General features: G+C 37.0%; 2 protein-coding genes across 6 annotated transcripts; both read right to left on the reverse strand.

The window, feature by feature from the left end:
- On the reverse strand, nucleotides 1-946 carry LOC124885799 (actin, alpha skeletal muscle-like). Its single transcript, XM_047394045.1, has 3 exons — nucleotides 839-946; nucleotides 570-693; nucleotides 1-293 (listed from the first exon to the last, which is right to left on the reverse strand). Exons 1-3 carry the CDS (start codon nucleotides 944-946, stop codon nucleotides 1-3), a joined length of 525 nt encoding a protein of 174 aa, XP_047250001.1.
- On the reverse strand, nucleotides 30-21,599 carry LOC107877871 (tetratricopeptide repeat protein 27 homolog). 5 transcript variants are annotated; one of them, XR_007042973.1, is made up of 22 exons: nucleotides 21,058-21,598; nucleotides 20,025-20,175; nucleotides 18,891-19,222; nucleotides 18,068-18,149; nucleotides 17,649-17,967; nucleotides 16,598-16,656; nucleotides 15,497-15,586; nucleotides 15,227-15,318; nucleotides 14,715-14,813; nucleotides 14,558-14,635; nucleotides 12,476-12,560; nucleotides 12,280-12,368; nucleotides 12,142-12,211; nucleotides 11,912-12,003; nucleotides 9,900-9,962; nucleotides 9,071-9,137; nucleotides 7,087-7,350; nucleotides 4,127-4,243; nucleotides 1,929-2,081; nucleotides 1,690-1,806; nucleotides 1,416-1,563; nucleotides 30-579 (listed from the first exon to the last, which is right to left on the reverse strand). XR_007042973.1 is itself a non-coding variant. In XM_047393812.1 (21 exons), the coding sequence occupies exons 1-20, from the start codon at nucleotides 21,489-21,491 to the stop codon at nucleotides 1,723-1,725; spliced, it is 2,790 nt and encodes a 929-aa protein (XP_047249768.1). In that variant the 5' UTR covers nucleotides 21,492-21,598; the 3' UTR covers nucleotides 1,226-1,563; nucleotides 1,690-1,722. The 5 variants fall into 5 exon arrangements, 2 of the variants coding, with proteins under 2 accessions (XP_047249768.1, XP_047249766.1); XM_047393812.1 differs by lacking the exon at nucleotides 30-579 and having other exon boundaries at nucleotides 1,226-1,563; nucleotides 12,310-12,368; XM_047393810.1 differs by lacking the exon at nucleotides 30-579 and having other exon boundaries at nucleotides 1,226-1,563.
- Nucleotides 21,600-21,804: the final 205 nt, after the last annotated feature.

A 21,804-nucleotide genomic window follows, 5' to 3' on the forward strand; every position in this document is an offset into this window, starting at 1 on the left:
CTAACTTTTCGGAAAGTTCTGAGGGAAGCTAGAAGTGATGAGTGATCCTCCTATCCAGGTGCGGTACTTCCTCTTAGGTAGTGCAACCACCTCGATCGTTGTGCTGCTTGGAGCAAGAGCAGTGATTTCCTTGCTCATACGTTCTGCTATGCCACGGAGCATAGTTGTGCCACCACTAAGCACAATGTTTGCAAATAAATCTTTTCTGATATCAATGTCGCCCATGATTGAGTTGTTGGCTTTGACATGAATTCCTGTCACTTCTGTTCCAACCAATGATAGTTGGAAGAGGACTTCAGGTCAACGGAATCTCTCAGCACCAATATTAATGACGGTAAAAACTTACACGCACTCGGTGTATACACCAAACTAATGTTCTTTATCATGATTATGTAATTAAATTAAGTAAAATACATATTGATTAATCATGGTTAAGTAACATAAACTTTAAATTCAAATATAAAAATGCATGTATTGGTTTGGTGTATACACCGGGTGCATGTAGGTTTTACAATGACTTGTCCGTCAGGAAGCTCATAGCCCTTCTCAACTGATGATGTATCATTTGCCTTCTGAATCCTGTTCAAAATCCAGTACAACATAAGCAATCATCTCCGCCATATGAAAAACATGTCCTTCAATGCCAGGACAGTTATGTAAAACGACCCTCAGAGAGAATCCTCGTGAGATTATCTGTAATATCAGGACCAGCAAGAGCTAACCGTGAGATAGCATGGGGAAGTGCATCTCCTTTGCAGATGGGGACAATGTGGTTCACAGTATGACCAGAATCAAGCACAAACAGCTAAATTACTGACTAATTACAACAGTAGAAGACCAGAATATGCTGGTATTCCTTCTTTTCCTTATCAGTTGTGCGACCATTAGCAAACAGAGAGAACAGCCTGGTCTGCAACAGTTTCCTCACGTTGAATGTCTCAAACATGATTTGTCATTTTCCCTCACTTTCGTTTCAGGTTAATTGGTGCCTACACCCTCTGTTTTAATTTATGTGACATTATTTGACTAGCACAAAATGTAAAAAAGACTTGAAATTTGTAATCTAAAATAACCCTTCAATATTTGTGTGGTTATAAATCATTTCATTAACATTAAAAGAAGAATTCTTAGTTAAATTCTTTCTAACTATAGAAAACTGAAATTCTTATTAGATTATCTAAGATAGAATAATGTATTACATAAATTAGGACATAGAGATTATCAATTTTGGGATATCCAATTTTGTAGCATTTTAGAGTGAATAAAATTTGTCAAATTTGTAAAAAATGACTAATCAAAATATCATATGGTCCATTACTTGGTGTAACCAACAAAAAGTTAATGGAACACCAAAACAAATCACATTCATCGAAGATTCAGAAGAGAGATCTATAAACCATTATAACATGACCAACCTAAATTACATAAACTTGCAAACCACTCATCCAGAGTATACAGATCCTCCTCTCATGGATCAAAATCTGCATGTCTCCACTTGTGGGCCTTGAATTTCTTCACTGCCTACTAGTTGAGAGGATGATTATAAGAGAATGCCCTTTTTGCCTGGAAAATTTAAAAATTGAAGGTTCATGAGTCTCGAATGAAATCTGAGGACCTTTTTGAAACCAAACCTATTCATTTATAATGTCGTATTAGCCAATTTGTTTGTCCAGGAGATGCCGATTTCACCTTTGAAGAAATGACTCGGCAGAAAGCATATGATCAGGGTGTAGCTTGCGCTGCCTTCACCTCATCAAGGAATGCCAAGATATATTGATACTCTTTGGTGTAGGAAAAAGCCTCAGCCTGAAACTTACAGAAAGCGAGTTCTTTGCTTAGAAGCAGTTATGACAAGGTATACTGCGAGGAAGAAGTATCTGTCATAAGAAGTCTTCAAGAAAATCAATTTTGGAGACCAAAAGAACGACCTGCTTGATTGTGCTTTTCAAGTGCATCTCAGCTGCAGACAACTCCCTATGGCTACCATTACGTCGAGCTATTTCCTGGTAAACCTTGCAGAGTTCTAACGAGGCATGTGCAAACTTTGTGAACCGGTCTTTATCCTTCCACAGGTCAGATCCCTGTGAAGTCATTATGGGGAGATAGGAATGAGAAAGTAACATCAAAGCCTGATAAGTTATCTGCCATAACCTGGCAAATGCCATTAGCATGGAAATTTACACTACACTTTCGCAACCAGAAAAAAAGTCCAGGGAGGTGACAATATTGGAAAAATGACAAGCAAATTTCTCCGCAAAATGCACAAAGTCCGCCTTAAACATGACAGGAAATGACGTCCAAGTTCCGTTTAGAGCACATATGCGTGCACCTCATAACAGAGTATAAACCATATGTCGGAATATGCTAAAACTTCTGGAAGATATGCACCATTGGAGAACCATAAACCAAAAACTAAAGAATTTGTATGTCATAGATAGCATTAAATCCTAGTAGGTTGGTCATCCTTTTTGCGCCGATACCTACTTTTTGTGCCGACAGGACCAATAAATAGGAATAGTTAGCCTATCAGCATAAATACACCATTGGACAACCATGAACAAACATTTTATCTATTATCTCCCCATCATATATCCTCTCCTCCTTATTTATCTTACTCAGCTTTACTTTATCATCCTACCCAACCAAATATCTGTTTTCCTGGGACCTAGCTGTTCTAGATTATACAAATAAGGGATATCAAACGACAAACCTAAACCATTATTATTCTGCAAAAGTGCAGAGAACTCACGTATGATCCACAAATGCATCCTCAGTGATGGCTTCCAGCCCGTACAACTATTTCGGACTGCTAGCTGAAAAGTAGCTTAGCCTTCCTATATAATGCACTTGACCCCCAAACCAGTGTTCAGTGAAGCGTGATGCAGAAAAAAGCGACAAGGCTCTGCATCACGCATTATGCGATGCGTGAAGTGATGCGCAATTTAATTTTAAAAAAATACCTATAGAGCATTCAAATAGTAAGTTATAACTAAAAAGACCACAACAACTATATAATCAACAATAAAGACAATATATTCAAGCAAAAGTTCTAATGAAACACCAACAAATCAGTTCAAAGCAAAACAAACCCAAGAAAAGAAGAAAAATCAAATCTAAATTAGTAATGGTTCAATCTAAAGCTCTTCTAGTTCATTAAGATTGTCCAATTCTTCTATTCCTTGAGTAGCAATTCTTCTATTTCGGTCTTTTCTTAAACTTCTAACTCTTTCTTTTCAAATTTAAAAATTACCCATAAAAAAAATTCACTTCCAGCCCTTTTTTTTTAATTTAAAAATTGCCAAAAAATAAAAAAAACACATAATGCGCTCGCATCGCATCGCCGTCCGCATCGCATCACGCAACAGGGCTTGATGCACCCGCAATTCTCAGATTGCACCGCATCAAAGATGCGACTCGCTGGGAGCCCGCATCGCATCGCATCTGCGCATAATGCGATGATGCGGTCGCGTTTTTGAACACTGCCCCAAACTATATCACTCTCTTCCCAACAAAAATTCTGACAACACAGATTGGAGAATAAGTAGCCAACGGTTTGACGACAGTCTTCACACTAGGAGTGCTGTCCAAATGAAAAAGGTCTCTCAATTAAGCAGTTATGTCACACTAGAAAAGATGAGGGATTCAAACTCTATAATTTTGTGAGGAAAAGAAGATAAAACATGTGAGACAACAATACACTGTTTTATCAAATACTAGCAACAATAGAGAAACAGACGAAAAACTGAGGAACTTCAATGGAGGCTTTATAGAGCAGGAATCTAGGACTAGTAATTTGGTCTCACGCGCAGCGCACGTCTGTTATTGTTTTTCTATTTCAGAAACCAAATTCGGCAATTAAAGACTATCATGAAAGACACATTACATCCCTGTTCTAACTGCTCCTCCCCTTTCTTTTCCAACTTCACAGAGAATAAATAATCACCGTCACACGGGAGATGCACAATCTAGCTTGGACCATCTTGTACACAACCTTCTCTTTGAGCGTCATCTCACCAACAGAAGGCTGCTTTCTTACTGCTTGAACAAGTTAGCGATAACAAGTTGAAGAAGCATATCGAAACATCTGAACAAGTACAGAAATGAAGAAGTTAATTTGCTGTCACACCTGGTATGATCGGACTTGCTTAAGAAGGGCCTCTGAACACATTGCAAGATCTCCTTTGAGTTTATGCCACCTAGCATAGAGCCCCCAAACCTCAGCATCCCCACCAGTTTGAACAATCTACATCAAAGCAAAAGGTTCTTCACTTAGATGCTACATTATATAATTGTGCCATTTTTGGACTAAAAACCTACTTTGTTTTTGTCTTGTTTATAGACAAATGATATCCTGTTAGGCCTATGGCTGGATCATTTCAGATCTACCAGACAGCTGACCCAGGCCTTTTCCATGAGCATCGGGAATCTATACTGGAGCTTCCTAGCCAGGCTGTAAGGAATTAAGAGATCCAGTTCTCTAAGGAATCCCTATAGCATACCAGGGAATAGATAAAGTCTAGTTGCATGGAAATTGCCTATTGGTCAGACAGGTCAAATTAATTACACAATTTTCAGTGGTTTCTCAAGTAAATGATTCCATTAGTCAGATACATAATCAATTTACACAAGACCAACATATACAGATATGGAATGATGATTCTTAGTGACATTACTCGTTTCCCCTGCAGGTCCATACAACAAAGGACCTCCCCAGGACAGACAACTCGTCAATAGAAGCAAAAAACATTCTAGGGAATTAGTGTACCAAGTAACAACCCAAACTCCCCTTTTGAGCACTCTTTTTATTTTTTTATTTTTTGATAAGACAGACAACTCGTCAATAGAAATAAAACAGTTTAGGTAATTAGTGTAACAAGTAACAACACAAACTCCCCTTTAATCTTGCTTTTGAAGGCCTCAAAGGCTAAACTAAGAGCCTGACCCCTCTATTTGAGCGCTTATGCTTTAAATCGTGATTTGAGACATCGTTTAAGTCAACAACACCGTATGGAACTTGTAGCAGGGTTTGGATCGGGCCTGAGGACTAGGGTGATTCTGCACCATTGGAACTCATGTTATTGTTCCAGATTTTGTTGGTGTAAGGTTGAACAACACGGCCGTTAGAGAGAGGGCCATGATCGCGAAGGAGGAATGGGCTGGTCAACGTGATCGCGAGAGTGCCAAAAGCGAATGCAGAGGCCGGGTGGGTCCGCCCCAAGTTAATGCTTGTATCTTACCGTCTACGACCAAGCCATGGTAGCGAAGGCCTAACAGTTTGTGCTCCATGAACAAAATGCAGAGCCGCGATCACAATGAAGGCCTTGTAGCCTATATATATCAGATTAGCAAATTTCAAAGGCGATTAAGTTGTGATTTGGGAGAAGATCAGGTCTCGGAATTTAGGCAAGGAAAAGGCGAAATTTTGTCCATATTCTAGGTATGGATTCCTAACACTAATCTAGTTATTCTACTTCAATTTTTATGGATATGAACAGTAGGATCATGTAGAACATGAAGGATTAATTGGGCAATTTAGCCCTAATCTCAAAAGGGAAAAATCATTTACAAAATCATATTTCGATAGTAGAATTGGACTCCTTAGCTTATGGGCAATGCATCCATCAATTCATTTCAAAACCCATACTGTTGACCCGAGGACCGAGTTTGAGTTGACCAAGAGTTGATTTTGACCCGAGACGTCCTAAAATTATGAGAATAGTTTTAAAAAGCCTAATTTTGGGCCTCGTTATTGATGAATTTGAATAGACTGATGACATTGGAGCTCGTTTAGGTGGACTTTCGCAATTCAAGTAAGGTTTTGGCATCGGAATTCAAACAAGTGAGGCTTTAACTCTTAGTTAGCTTGTTTTTCGTAAAAGGCATGTTAGAAGTGAAGATTATGTGCATTTAAACCATTTAGTTTGTATGAGTAGGCAAGAATGATCTTGATTAGCTAATTTCAAGTCTCTACTAGTTGACAATGGGAGTCTTAAGGTGTACTTTAACATGATTAGCTACTCATCGCAAATTCAGTGTTATGACATGATATTGCTTGGCTGTCTATCTTGCTTTGTCAATCACATCAGCTGTGCAAACTCTATCTGGTGCAATGAGGTACTTAACCAGAAGTAGATGCTAGTGTTATAGAGAGCCGGGTAAGTTGTGGGTCCATAAACCCCTAATGTGGGCAATCATGAGACTATAGCTCCAAAAGATGGGGTACGACATGGATACATAGACGTACCATGTTCTGTGAGCAGTTTCCAGCTTTCAGTTTCATCATTACCCATTCATGCATTCATGATTTCAGAGTCATTATTTTACATGTATATTAGCCCTATGACCTATACCTATACTGCTTTAATATGCCTTTATGCATTACCAACGACTTTTAAATATTTGCCCCCGGAGATAAACTAGGATGGTGGGTTGATGATCTTGTTGGGTATAGGGGTATAGGGAGTGATCCGATAGCCGACCAATGATTTTAGCTTCCATCGTCTTCTCAGTCGAGGTGAGCCACCATTTGACCATGGAGGTTGCTGCTTCTCCTATAGTGGACTTAGTATTTCTATTTATCAAGCTGCATCTAGTGTTCCATGACTTAACCAAACAAATGCACAATCTAAGTGCTACATTTGAGTTGACAATGAGTTAACCAAACAAGGGCACAAGCAGCAAAGACAGCATACTTGTTCTGAGAATTTTTTTAATAATCTAAAAGTTGATTGACAAGAATACAATACATGCAAAAATCATAAACCTATCTCCTCTTCTCCCGAGGAAGTAATGATTTACAATCCCGTGTGTTTAGCTTAAGTTATTCGTACTGCTAATAGACAATAGACTATGCTCAGGAAATGTCATCAGGCTCTCTACTCTATGCCTACCAATTTCTTTTCTAGACATGTCCATTAAGAGCCTTATAGCTGTTGTGTAAATAATTGTTTAAAGGAATTATAATTCAGGAGCAGAAAAAATAAATGGCAGTATGAACTTGGGAGCTGAAAGAGCATTTTTTTTTCCCGACCAGACAACCACAGAAACAAAATAAAAGATGAGGAAAGTTGTCAAATCGACATTTACCTTCCGTAAGATTTTCCCCACTAACTGAATCAAGTGCTCAGTTTCCCGTTCTCTTGCCGGGTCTTTGTCCGAGCTGGTCAATGGATCAACATTAATCATGTTGGATCCAGCCTCAGCAGAATCACTGATATCCCTCAAAGCATGGCATTCAGAATGGCTAGTTGAAGTCCGTAATTCTAACTCTTGCAACATTCTCTCCAGTAATTCGACATCAATTCGCTTCTTATTAGTCATATCCAACACCTTCTGTACTGCTTCCAGTGCCTTCAGCAAAGAAACTAAACCAGCTTCAGCTTTTTCATCAGTAAATATAACTTCACTGAAGGCAGCACTAACATTATGCTGAATACTTACATTAAAATACAAGAGAAGTTCCATGTTAGAGTATTTGAGATATTAGGAACTTGTTTTAGCACCATCTTCTAGAGAAAGAAACAGAATTTCTTTTTGAAAAAAGAGAGAATTTAAGAAAGAAAGCATTACATAAGGAAAGTAAATGCTCGACCTTACTATGGGTACACTGAATGTAAGAAATCATTTTTGACAAGGACTTGAAATCAATATATGCCTGCACCGGAACACGAGCAGCATAGTTTCAGAAGCTTGCTCTGTTCTCTCGAAGGCAAGGTTTTTGTTTTAGCGTTATTCTGTTAATCCCAATGCAGATAAAGTTCTTTATCACTATCTGGTTAGGCACTTATATCAGTTTCAGTTTATTTAATGTGTATTCTGTAGCAATAAAGTAAGAAATCTACATTAACATTTTTTTTTGGTAAAACGGCAACACTTATTCATCAGCATAATATTTACTGTCGAAAGCCCTAGAAATTTTACAAGGCTTCCAAAACTTGTAGAATAGATTTTGCATCCACTACGAAGAACTCTTTGCACCAACAATGAAAATTAAAAATACAAATACATTTCTCTGCTTGAATGGAGCCAACTCCATTCTACATTAATTCACATATCATAATGACGAAAAAACCCTGTTGTTTGGTTCCATCAAAGGGATAGATTCTTCTTAGGGTCATAAAATGGCAGTTCCAAGTAATATCAACAATGAGTTAAAAAAGCTCAAATATTCCTCCTTTCACAAAGGAAAAAATCGATAACCTATACGATATGTTTCAACTCTCACCAAATCCCAATCCCTCTTGTGCTGTTGCAAGTGATCTCACGTCTGCATTATATGAGTATCCATTTCCCAATCATTCTTGGATAATTGAATATACAATGCCTCATCATATGACCATATCATGATTCATTTTAATTACATTACCATGCGTACTAAGATACTAAAATCAGAAGGTGGAGAGACCATCTTAGTCAATTGCTCAATTCAAATAACGGGGGTGAGTGTGACCTTTAGATTCTCGTACATTAGATCAAAATCTTAAGCTGAGTACACCTCAGGTATTTTCGTTTACCATTTTCAATATACTGGAAGTACTTGGCAGTCAAAGTGGGATGCACCATGTATTGAAAATTATGAAGCCGCCAGCACCAGTTCGTTACCTAAGTGATACTTAAACCTTTAGTTCTATTATTAGTCTTTTGGTGAAAAATAAAATATTTCTTGCAATTCTGCTTTGAAGACATCTCTTTTGAGCCGAGGGTCTATCAGAAATAGCCTCTCTACCCTACAGAGGTAGGGTTAAGGTCCGCGTACATCCTACCGTCCCCGAACCCCACTTGTGGGATTTCACTGGCTAAGAAGTTGTTTATTTCCTCCATAGTTATTAAGTTCAGATTTATCTATGGATTTCTTTTTGACATGGTGATACGAAGGACACATTAGAAAATTGGATAATGAATTTTAACTTAATTTTCAAAATCTTTCCTTATATTAATTGAAATAGAGGAAGCAGTCGCATATAAAAAAAAATCTATCCCATCAAAGATCAACAGAAACATGATGGTTGCAACCTACTTAAAGAGTATTATCTAAGTGTTCAAAAGATTTTGCATAAAATGTTGACTATACCTGACTGAAATTTCCAATATCTGCAGCAACGCGGCTAAAATTTTCCCACATCTGCCAGCTGTCTCGCCTGTGAAAGGACTCCGAAATTAAACAAACAAACAAGATGAGAACACCAACCTAAGTTGTAAAAAAGAGAGGATGGCAATGCGAAGTGGGACAGCATAAATTTTACTAAGTGATTTTACGAAGTGCTTCTTGTTCCTTTACTATTTCTTTTCTAGCCTGTTTTGTCTTGAGCCAGGGGGCTATTGGAAAGAGCCTCTCTATCTCACTTCTGAGGTAGTGGTATGAATTCTATACACTTACCCTCCCCAGACCCCACTTTGTGGGAATATACAGGGTATGTTGTTGTATTTACTTCCAGTGCTCTGGTACAAGGGGAAAGGAAGTGAAAAGCATCCTTTCATGTTTTTATCCTACTGTCTATGGTTGAAAAAGCATCCTTTCATGTTTTTATCCTTCTGTCAATGGTTGAAAAACTGGGTTTTATTGTGGTAAAAAAGTGATGTGTGGTGTAGTGGGGGCGTTTGGAAAAGCTAGGCTAGATGAGTTGAAAAAGCTGGGCTAGAGACGTTGGAAAAGATGGGACGGGACGGAGGGGCTTCATATCCTCCCACTTTTACAGTAAGACAAAATATGTTGCTCGGACTCTTCAAAAATGTCAACGGGTGCGTGTTGGATTCGCCAAAGCTAGTGTATTTTTGGAGAATCCGACACGGGTGCAGCATCGAAAGTGAAGAGTCCGCGCAACTTATAGACAAATACATATGGACACCAGAAGCAAAATTATAATATCAAATGTAGGGGGAGTATGAAAGGAAGTTAATACTTCAGCTTCAAGGCTTCCTTAAACGCAATAAAGGCTTCCTTGTTTTTCTTCTTAACCATATGCCTGCATAGTCAAGAACCAAACACATGAAAAAATAGAAACAAAAGAAGATATTATGATGATTTCCAAGGACAAAGAAGCAATGCAAGCACAATCGATTTAATTTGTAAAGAGGTGTCGTATATTGTCTAACACCCTTGGCCTTGTAGTTCAACTTGATCAAGACAATGGTTGGTTTTTTTTAAGCATAGCTTGTAAGGATTCCTATTAGACTTGATTTCTTCCATCATTAACATGCTTAGTAGACTCAAACTAAAACAAACATCTTGCTTCCCTCCACCTTAAATTATAATATTACTATTACAGTAGTTCATCAGTTTATAAGTTCAAAAGAAAATCACAAAAGGACACAAGTTCTGTTTGAAAAAGAAAATGTGTATAAACTGCGGATTCCCTGCCATAAGAAAGTAGAGACCTCCAATGCTCTGAAATATACTCATCCATCTTTTTTTTTTTTTTTTGATAATCGTGGTGTCCGGGCCAGCTTTCGCACACCTTGACTAAATCCCTGGGATACCTGTCACCTCCCACCAGCGACAAATACCAGGTAACTCACCTGTCTAATCACTCCAGAATTTTTCCAATTCCCAATGCAAAGCCTGATTGGAGTTTCTACTTATTTGATCCCAGCTGGGGTCACATGCAATGATCTTAACTTGTTTTAATAAGTATAATGATCTCACTTATCAAGAGTTACTTATATAACCTCCATAAATGAGCTGCTTTAGCATTTCAGCCACAATCCCAGTTGCTTAAAATTCATTCTTCACAAGTAGCAAATGTGAAGTTGCAATTAAGGTTGGCAACGGACCGGAACCGGTACCGTTGGGCCGGTTTGACCGGAACCGGAACCGGTACCGAAATTGTCGCCGGAACCGGAATACCGGAATTTTTGCTTCCAATGCACCGGTCTGTTGGTTACCGGTGTGGAACCGGTTCGGACCGGACGACACTGGAGCTATACCGGAAGAGATGCCGGAGCTGGTAAGTTATGTACCGTTCTTGACAATTTTTTCTTTTTAATTTAAATTATATATATATAATTTATATAATAAATTAATATAATATTAATAAGCTAATATAATATTAATAAGTTTAAGTTATGTTTAAGTTATTATATTTATACATTAATAAGTTAATATAATATTAATAAGTTTAAGTTAAGTTAAATTTATATAATAAGTTTAAGTTATTATATTTAAGTTTAAGTTATTATCCAAAATTCCAATTCCAAAATCCAAAATTCCAAATGACAAAAATTAAAAAAAAATAAAAAATAGTAACGGTCTTCAGTTTTCACGTCGCCGGACCGGAACCGGTCAATCGGAACCGGTCAACCGGAACTGGAATTACCGGATTTTTTGGATGGTTCACACCGGTACCGTATTCCGGACCATTGGGTACTGATATACCGGCACCAACCGGTACCGTTGTGTTACCGGTACTGGAACCGAACCGGAAACGGAGTTGACGGACCGGAACGGAATTTTCCGGTTCCGTTGCCAGTCTTAGTTGCAATCATAAAAGTTGGGAGTGAGAAAAGAAACACTTCAAAGACTGGATGAAATTTAGAACTCTAGTGCTAGCTGCAAATTCTTCGAGAATCTAATTCTTGGGAAAAAAAAATATAAAAGAAAGTAGAAGAATAAAAAGATCCAGCTGATATTTACTAATTTTCTTGTCTGTACTGGACATTATTGACGAACATGATCTATGTTTCACTGGAACATGTACAAACAGCTAGCTACTATACCACGTGCCTTCCTACTTCGACTTTTAAAAGGGTTGCCTCACCTATTTGCTGAACTGGACGACAGCCCAATCTATAAATGTCTTTTGATCCAACAAATAATTGGATTCATTATTTGATTGCCTAAGTTCAGAAAATCAATAAGACCGGCACATGTCATCTGACCTATAAATTTCCTAAATGCAAGGGTGAAAGAACATACAGGCAAGCAATATTATTCCAAGCCTCTCCATTTTCAGGATCAAGCTGAACAGCACGTGTGAAGCCATCCAGTGCCTTCTCAACATCTCTAGCCTAAAATGTTCCAGAAGAAGCCAGAAATCATGTAGTGAATACATACCAAAAAGAAGAGAAATGAACACTACATAGTGAATTCTGTTACATCTAATAACCATGAGTGAACACAATCAGCATACAAATAAATATAGGCACCTTTAAAGCAGCAGCACCAAGTGCGAACCATCCATCTGGATACATAGAATTCATTGCCATTGCAGATTCCCTGAAAATAAAGGAAATATAGAAATCAGTGGATGAGTGGGAACAAATTAGTTGATACTTAACAATTACCAAGTGAATGGAAGCATGTAGTAAGCCAACCATAGATCTTTTGACTTCTCGTACTCCCCCTTGTTGTATGCACTACGGGCAAGGGCACGCTATAAGACGAATTTGGATCCCAAAAACATTTAGAAGATAAATAAAGAAAAGAAAACAGAAAAACAATTGCAATCATCAAGGTATGCAACAAGACATTTTGATTCACCTGTGCTCGAGTAGACTTATTCCCTGACACTTCCTGGGCTTTCTCATAGCATTTGTCATCATTTGTAACATCTCCAAGGGAACACCTAAAAGAGAATCAAATGTTACTATACCACATAATTAATAAAAAAAATTACAAGTATGGTTAAAGCGATGTTATAATTTCAAGAAAATGCGAATGGAGGTCAGGGTTAAGTATAAAAACAAAAATGTGCATCTAATAAATATAAATGAATTCATTGTAATGCATGGAGAGGAGTATGAAGAACAACCTAATAATGCAAAAGCTTCTCCAACAGACCTTTTTCTAATAACAAAATGAATGCATCTCATTGTCGTAAACCTTCCTTTGTTTGTGGCCGATATAGTGAATATTATAATAGAAAGAGGAGTTACTGGATGGAAAATTGCACCGCTGCTGGAATATAGTAAGGTAAATATTGATAGGATTGCAACTTTTAAGGAGTACAGGAAGGGTTGAATCTGAGATTAGAACTTAGTCAAAATATAACCCTTGACATTTTTGTGTTTATAAGTTTTGATTTCTCATGAAGTGTTGGCGGAGTCCTAAAAATAATATTTGCCAAGTAATGAAACATTCAGTAGCAAAGACAACTTCAAATGAAGCAATTAGTAAGGTTCTTCATTTATTTTTTCCAACCAAGAAATCCTGAAGGCTAGTGGCGCAAGGTTAGGAAGGTGGAGAATGGGTCCGCCCCTGTGACATGAAACTAACATCAAGACAACACATGTTGTGCTCATAAACCAAAGCCCTGAAGGCAATGAGTAAGGTTATAATTATAGTTAACACAAAAAAAAGAATATAATAAATTAATATCAGAATACAAGACACGACAAACTAATAGTTCATCGTGAATGCAAGGTAGAGGTGGGGGTGGCAAGATGAAGAAAAATGGAGAAACACGCCGGATAAGAAAGCTTAAAAGGTGTTGTTTAAAGAATCGTCCAATAAAATCATTGTTTCTGACGTTAATTCTTGATTAATAATATTGTGATTATAATTCAGGGACTAACTTCTGTAACCAAATGTAGGAGTAACAATCTCATCTCTTCCTATACCAGAAAAATACAACTTAACATGAGTCCATGAAGCGGTAGCAGGTACCCAGTGGAATAGTGCATACAAGCTGGCCCATACATCACCATCATCAAAAAAGAAAATTACAACTTAACACAAGATAACTCGTTATCATCTTACTCCTATCAGTAACATGCACAGAGATGTGCTAAAAGTCTAAGTTTTACCAAATAACCTTTTAAAATAAGGAAATATTGGCAAAAATTGTAGCATAACAACCAGAGTGTAGTTACCTAAATGGTGAAAGGAGGTCTCTTAATACAGAAAAAGACTGTTGGCTTGTCACTTGTCAGAGCATAATAATTTCTGACACAAGTTTAAAGCACAAGAAACTTAACACTACAAGCTTTATCTCAGTACAAAATATTTTGCACTGCATCTCTAGATATGCAGTAACTTTTGGAGATTGAGGGTGGTGACACATTACCTCATGCTATCGTTCATAAAGATATCATGAAAAGACAACTCCACAATAGGGCTACAAGGATCAACATCTTGCTTTCATAATCATGCTTTTTCCATAAACGTCCAAATTCACCGGTCAAGATTTCTATTTAAAGGATACCTCGGATGTTCAAAATGAACATGTATTGCAGATATATAACAACGTTGGAGGCCTCTTTGAGAAAAAAAAATGCTTCTAATGTATTCTAAATGAAACTATGACAGCTTATTGGACTATTGAACAAGAGGCTGTATGCAAAATGAAACTATGGCAGCTTAAATGAACTATTGAACAAGAGGCCCTTGAATTATACAAATAAGTTTCGTGATAAAAGTGAATGGTTATTGTATCATTAAAACATTAAACCTCCTGTTCTCAGAATCATGCCCTTGATACCTTGTAATGTTCAAGAGATACACCTGTTTTCTTTTGATGACTCAGAAAATTTTCTATTTCATAAAGCTCGAGGAAATTCAAAATTAGAAACAGTAAAAGCAGTTACCATGATAAAGGGAAGGTAGAGTTTCATTTCAGTATACCATAATCTAGGGTCAGAAGGTCTTTCAGATAACCGAGCTTGGATAAGTTCAACTGCTGACGCTTTCTTCTCCATAAGCCTGCATGATACAAACAATATTCAGCTGAAACTGCACAGAGCTGCAGATAAAAACCTTGTTTTGAGAATTTCGATTGTACCTATAACAGTATATTAAGTTATCCCAAAGCTCAAGATCCTCATACACTTTAACAGCTTCCCCTATCAAACCACAGCTCACTAGCAGATCTCCAAACTCCCTGAACAAGAACTGATTGCACTTGTTAACTCAGTGTATCTACTTATGAGACGGCATTCCCTAAGCACACACTTTTACAAAAGTAATTCAGTAATGCCTACCAAACTAAATGAAGAATATCAGAAGAGAAAGGAACAGAGTGACTATTCATAATTACAAATCAGCACAACTAGTATCACACATTTACTAAACGTTTTTGCACCAAGTGCACAAGTTAGTTTTTATATAAAGGATTAAAATTCATGACACTCAAAACTCAGGAATTAGTAACATTGCATGTACATAGTTTTTATATAAAGGATTAAAATTCATGACACTCAAAACTCAGGAATTAGTAACATTGCATGTACATGAAGAGTTACTTCAGAAAAAACCAAGAAAGCAAAATTTCGATTGAGAAAAGAGCAACTTTACTTGCGCAATGCAGGAACCGTAGGGATATTAACTCCAAAACAACAATGCATCCTTTGTGTAGCTCCAGGATAAGGATCATATATGCCCTGAACCTGAGGTAGCCCAAATAATTATTTTAACACAATAAAAAGCACTCTTGCTGCAAAAGGCAAGACCCAAATGGATAACTAATCTTTTTTCATCAACTTGAATATATTTGGCGCATTAGATCACCCACGGCGGGAGGGGGGGGGGGGGGGGGGGTTGTATTTTAGAGTCTCTAGAACTCACCACTTTATCCATCATCAGCAATGCACGTTGCTTTGTACGCCCACGAGTTGCTTCCCACCGAATGCGTAATATATCACACAAATGTTGTAGCTGAAAGAACGATAGATGTTGAAATTCCATCATAATGGCATAAAGCTCACTATGAATCAAGTATAGTAAAAAACCTGGAAGGAGAATGACCACATAGAAGCAAAACGTGAAGTACCCAACAAGATGATTGAATACACAGACATGAATATAAATCTGAATTTCCCTTGTACATACTTTTAACTTTTGAGGGAGCTGTGACACCAACTAAAGCAGCTGTAAATATCCTTTTAAAGTTACAAGGGGATAAAACAAAGTGGGAAGGGTGGGAGGGTGTAAAGAATAAAGGAGAAAAGGAAGGTCAGTTAAATTGATATTGAAGTTTCCTATACCATTTTGCAACTCCGAACAACAGCCTTCTAGAATAAAAAAGAAGCTATGTCAGCGTTGCCACAAAGAATTTAAGTAATTCAGGTTAAGCACTTCAGTTATTGCTTTCTGCAAACTCTCTATCAGTTCCATATCTACTTACCAAAAAAAGGTGTCTTCCTAACTATCAAACCCGCACTAATTCACAGCTTGGATGGTTAAGCTTTTTACGACATGGATCTTGTTACTTGTTCTTGTATAAGTTTCCATAGAAGCAAGCCAGAAACCTTTGGTTCTCTTGTTAACACGATTTTTTATTTGCCAATTCAATATTAGAAAGATATAAACTGGATTAGGCTAAAAAGGTAAAACCAGCTAGGATTAAAGATTGGAGTGTGACTATGAAGCTGATGTTTCAATTAAAGCAATTACTCTCTCTCATTTCAAAAAGAATGATCTATTTGACAAGGCACTGAGTTTAAGAAAATAAAGAAGACTTTTGAATATTGTGATCCTAAATTGAAGTTATGTCAAATGTACCAAAATGCCACGTCGAAAGCTGGAATCATAGTGTTCCAAAAAAAGGAAAGGGGTCATTCTTTTTAAAACAGACTAAAAAGGAAAGTAGGTCATTATTTTTTAAACGGAGGGAGTACAATGCAAGAAGAACAACATACTGTTAGAATGAAAGAAAAATAACCTCACCATAAAAGGTGATGACTGCTGGGAATCAATTGCCTCAATATAAGGAGCCATCTCCCACCCTGAAACAATAGCACAAACATGAGAAACAAAGCCCTTCAGATGTTTTCTCCACCCATTTCAAATACCCCTGGCCGGTTCCACCTGATAAAGTAAAGATAAGACCCCACATCTACATCCTACATGTTACATCTATAATTTTAACCCCTTTTGGTATTGACCTTACTTTGCCACTCGAAATCCAGAGAGGCCGATTTGTCTTTAACCATTTCTTTTCTCAGCAAGGCCATTAGCATTACCAATGCTCTTACTGATCCTCCCGACTTGTTATCTGCAGGCAACGGCTATCTCATTTACATTTTCTAAGGCTGAGTATTCTCGTACATGCCTTTCTTTTTTTGGATAAGGGTATTCTTGTGCATGCCTTAGTTAAAATGTTTACACTAAGAAATTAATTCAGGAATTCAAGGGCTTCAAATCAGGAAAAGAAATCCAATTTATTTGAATGACTGAACTCGTGCAAAGCCTAGTAAGGTGAAACATGATAACTTTAGATGAAGAAAAATGATTTCTTATTAAAAAGCAATCAAGATAATTCATTGCCCTTCATAGTTCCGCCCACGTAATCTCACTCATGGTAGCTATCAGCCTAGGCAATAGAATAAAAGAGGAAATGGTGATGTTTCCAAATATTTATAAATGTAAATTTCTGAACATTGAGAAAGCCATATGAAAAAGGTATGGTGTCAAGCATTTGAAGCATCCAAAAAAAAGATAGTAGTAACAAATATCCTAAGGGAGTATGTTCCACATTGTTTGAAACAATGCCCTTCAACAGTCATTCCTTTGCTAGTCAGATAGTAATTTAATAGTAGTAACAAATATCCTAAGGGAGTATGTTCCACATTGTTTGAAACAATGCCCTTCAACAGTCATTCCTTTGCTAGTCAGATAGTAATATAACTTTTTCTATTATCAAATAAAAAATAAAGCAACAGCAAGAATGAAAGAACATTAAAATAGGGATTCGTACTGACACAGAAAGGCAACTTACTTTGCAGTTCATCACTCCGAGCTCTCTTCTCAATAGAAAGACATTGTGCTAAAATTACTGCTTGCTGAGTAGGCTTTAATTGCATAGAGGCTATGCTGTGATTTTGAGCACCTTGTGCGCTACATTCTAATTTTTTATCATCTTCTAAGAATCTAGGGGTCATCAATATGTCAGATGCTTCATGAGTTTCACTGGGACGTTGAGGAAAACCATTTTCACCACGGGTAGAAACCTTATTTTGGAAATCATTACCAAGTGAAGCACTACAATCATTACCATCCGCGCTACCTACAAGAAAAAGTTGTGCTTTCGGTTCCGCCTGTATTATCAAAGCACCCTTTAAGTTTATGCTTATGAAAAGCACTTTTCAGTGATAATGATCACCGACATATTTCCAAATGCCACATGAAAAAACATACCTGGTGTAACGTACGAAAGCCCAAAGCCCCACTTAGTGAAAAATTAAGTCTAGATGTTGCTGCAGCTGATTCAAAATGGACCCTAATACACAAATGATATCAGGTAGAGATTAATATCATGCTTCCAGATAAGTAGAAACACTATATTGTTGAGCAGATTCATTATACTAGAGGATATGAGATGAGATCATTGATTACTGCACAAAAAAATCAACCTGTGCCATGAAACAAAATAAGAAAGATAATAAGCAAAATTGGTAAAAATACAGCAAGATGCATGTCACTGAGATAAGCAGCTAAGAAAAACTATTAGGTAAACTTTCTCTCTGTCTTTTGTTGTTTCCTACCCAAGTATGATTCATAGGATACAGATTTTATTAAGCACCACAGGATACAGATTAACAGTTAAATATACAGGACTAAAGGACTTCAAAAGAATAATTAAAAGACAAGACAAGGACAACTCAAGAAAAGGAAGATAACTAACAACCTAACAAGAAAAGATAAATACAGCTGAAAAAGAAGAGCCATGCACGAATAGCACAACTAAAAGATCTGAATTACAGCAAAACAAGTTAACGCTCACAAGCAGGCATCCATAAAATGACAGAATACACATCATGCAACTCTAATGAGTTGAACTTTTTTATTGTCTTTTAAGACCCTGTTTAGAGACTAACTAGAGTATAGAAGCGGGCTTGAATAAGAAAAATGAAATCACTAATAACTTTGGATGGGCAATCCATGGCAAATGACCCAAGCATGCTCAGTTATAGAATTGTGACTGAAAGTATCATAAAAGCTTCTTCATCAAATAGCTAACCTGGACGCATCAACTCGCCCATAGGTAAGTTCCATTATTCCTGCCTCCAAATGAAACATAGACACAATAGAAGAAGCGTCCTCTTCTGATATCAGAGAAGCCCAATAATATCTGATTTTCTCCGGAGAACCAATATGTTGGATACTTTCACGCGTGAAGACTTGCAATAGATCAAACAAAGACGACGAGGGATCATCTAATAACTTCTGTTGGATGATTAACAGCCTAGCTAACCACCACGAGATGCTTCTGGCTCCATCCGCCCCCAAGTCGTTTCCTTCTGACAAAAGATCTTTCGTCCTCATAAGCAGTATCTTGGCAAAGGTTATGTACTACAGAAGGAGGACCAAAGTGGGAGAAAAAGGAAAACTTTGGCATCAACTCAGTGGTGTATGCAATAAGACAATTTGGCTAATCAGGAAAATATGAGTCCTTGTAAGCATTTATTCCAAGAAGCACATATACAGATATCTTAACCCCCAATGGCAGATTCATTTTCCACACGAAGGGAAAATTCTAGGAAAATTCAAAATGACAACTTGAGGATAATATACTTCTCCATATCATTTTACATTGTCAAGACTTGTAAGTTAATCCCATAGAAAGTCTTAAATAACTTATTATTTAGTCTATGCAATGAAATTGTTGAAAGCACAGCTTGGTACCAGAAGGCGCAGATTTGGTGAGTGGGTCAAGCAACACAATGCGCAATTAACTGTATATACCCATTCACACTCAATTCCCTATTTCCACACCTATATTTAGGTGTATCTTCTCTTTCATTAAAATCACGTTAGAATCAAAACAATATCTCTTTTTTTCCTTTCATCTAAATGGTTCTGTCAGGATGGAATATACACTTTCATCAAAACAATATCTCTTTCTATTGCTTCAAACGAGTAAAGTAATCTACAACAAGCAGACAGTTTTTCATCCCGTCAATAAGTGAATAGCTTTCAGCTTTACCGATCACGATAAATAGGCAATAAATGACCCCACACTTGATAGATTATAGGATATGATAAATCAACATCAAAATTTCCAGAAACACCAGATGTGTCATCACTAGTTCATGCTCATATGAGAACTGAGACGCATCATTTAGCACGAGATATGCAATGAAAGGAAATTTACCTGCAAATTCAAAAATTTGGCACGCAAATCAGAACCAACTGACATTAACTCCTTTTGCGCCCACACTTCCCATTCTGGCAATCCATCAGAACTAGCTCCTTCACCAAAAACTATTGCACCTAAAGGCATTGGTGGCAACTTCACAATTGGCCTACAAAATAATAAAGTAACACACTCAACAAATACAACAAAAGAAACATATAGCTCATCAAAAGATTGAAAATAATACTCCTCCATCACATTATAATCATCCTTCATTCCATCATAAGGTCCACGACATTCTTGGCTAACTGTGATCCTTCACATAAATTCTCACCATTTGATCTTTTTTAAATAGATCTTTCAAAGAATGATATTCATTTCGACATTCATTTAATCATCTTTCACAGCATTAGGAGAGCCTAGCAATTATATAATTGTAATCTTTTACACAATCTCTAACTGATTTAGAGTTTTCATTTCTTTTCAATAAGAACTTTTAATTTGAACCCACACTTAAAATCAAGCCGAATCAAAATAAAAAACTGATCAAGTCATCATTGGAAACATTAATAGGTGATATAAAATGGAAGTTAAAAGCTACTCCCTCCGTTTCATTTTACCTTGCCCCTATACCAAAAATAATTGTTTCATTTTATTTGTTCATTTCAGCAAATCAAGAGATATCTATTACTTTTTTATTAAATAATTACATATAGTAGTAGCTATATTTATAGTTACGAAACATTGCTAGTTTAGTAAAATACAGAACTAATTAAAGCTTTCTTAAGGGGTGTGTCATGTCACCAGGAGATGACAACTGAAAAACTTCCCAACGTCTTATGGTCCATTCAAATTACACGTGAAGTTGAAAGTCTTTCTTCCTCCTCTTTTTTCTTTGTCGGGGAGAGGGGATAACGCACTAAACAGAAATCTTTTTGACAAATCAGTTCCCCTTTGGATCTTTCAATTGAAAAACGACTAAAATTTGCTAAACTACAGATGTTACCAAAAAGTTTAACTATTTGGTAAAGGATGCTAAAGAGAGACTAACCCGGTAATGTTACATTGAGTAAAACCAAGAAGAGCCGCAACAGCAACGGCCATAAGAAGAACTGCTCTATACAACTTCTCAACACCGTTAGGCGGAGAAGAATCTTCAACCCCATCATCATGTATATTATTTATGAACAAAGCAACACAGTTGGGCACGAATTCCGAGTAAAAATACTCAGCGGAATCGGAAGAATCATTGATAACGGGAAGAGGTTGTTGTTGTTGTGAGGAAAAAATTAATTTAGCTGCGTTAGAGGAGAGTGCCTGTGTGTATTGACCCAATTCGATGAATTGGAGAACTTGTTCGATGAGGGTGTGGAGGTGAGAAAAGGAAGTGATGGGTATGGGTTGATGGGATGGGAGAGTGGAATTTAAAAGACGAAGTTCGAGAGCACGAAGAGATGAGAATTGGGAGTATTGGTGTTCGGCCATGGATCTGAAGAAAGTGTGTTGCACATGTCGCTAACAGGGAAGGGGGTTATGCAAAGGGTTTTATGTGACTTGACATGACAAGGGAAATGACACTACAAAATTTCGGTTAGCCCAAATCAACATTAAATATCCATTTAAAAAAGGAAAAATGATGTGGGATGACCATTTTAAAAAAACAAAAAGACCCATAATTGAAAAAGTGGAGTCAACTAAAGTAATTTTCTTTTTTAGCTATTTAGCCTAATTGGGCACATGAAATCTCTATACTCAACTGATACACTTTATACCATATTGATACACTCTTATACTATAT

Source organism: Capsicum annuum, chromosome 7 (assembly GCF_002878395.1).
Source record: "Capsicum annuum cultivar UCD-10X-F1 chromosome 7, UCD10Xv1.1, whole genome shotgun sequence".
NCBI lineage: Eukaryota > Viridiplantae > Streptophyta > Magnoliopsida > Solanales > Solanaceae > Capsicum > Capsicum annuum.

What these genes read in the sequence shown, in the direction of transcription:
- LOC107877871 (XM_047393810.1), bottom strand. Translation starts at nt 21,491, where the DNA reads ATGGCCGAACACCAATACTCCCAATTCTCATCTCTTCGTGCTCTCGAA. An exon ending in ACGGTTCCTGCATTGCGCAA is followed by an intron (nt 14,814 to 15,226) that starts GTAAAGTTGCTC and finishes GTTCTTGTTCAG; the next exon opens with GGAGTTTGGAGATCTGCTAG. An exon ending in TGAAAAGCACAATCAAGCAG is followed by an intron (nt 1,807 to 1,928) that starts GTCGTTCTTTTG and finishes TGTAAGTTTCAG; the next exon opens with GCTGAGGCTTTTTCCTACAC.
- LOC124885799 (XM_047394045.1), bottom strand. Translation starts at nt 946, where the DNA reads ATGTTTGAGACATTCAACGTGAGGAAACTGTTGCAGACCAGGCTGTTC. An exon ending in AGGAATACCAGCATATTCTG is followed by an intron (nt 694 to 838) that starts GTCTTCTACTGT and finishes CTGATATTACAG; the next exon opens with ATAATCTCACGAGGATTCTC. An exon ending in TTTTGAACAGGATTCAGAAG is followed by an intron (nt 294 to 569) that starts GCAAATGATACA and finishes GTTGACCTGAAG; the next exon opens with TCCTCTTCCAACTATCATTG.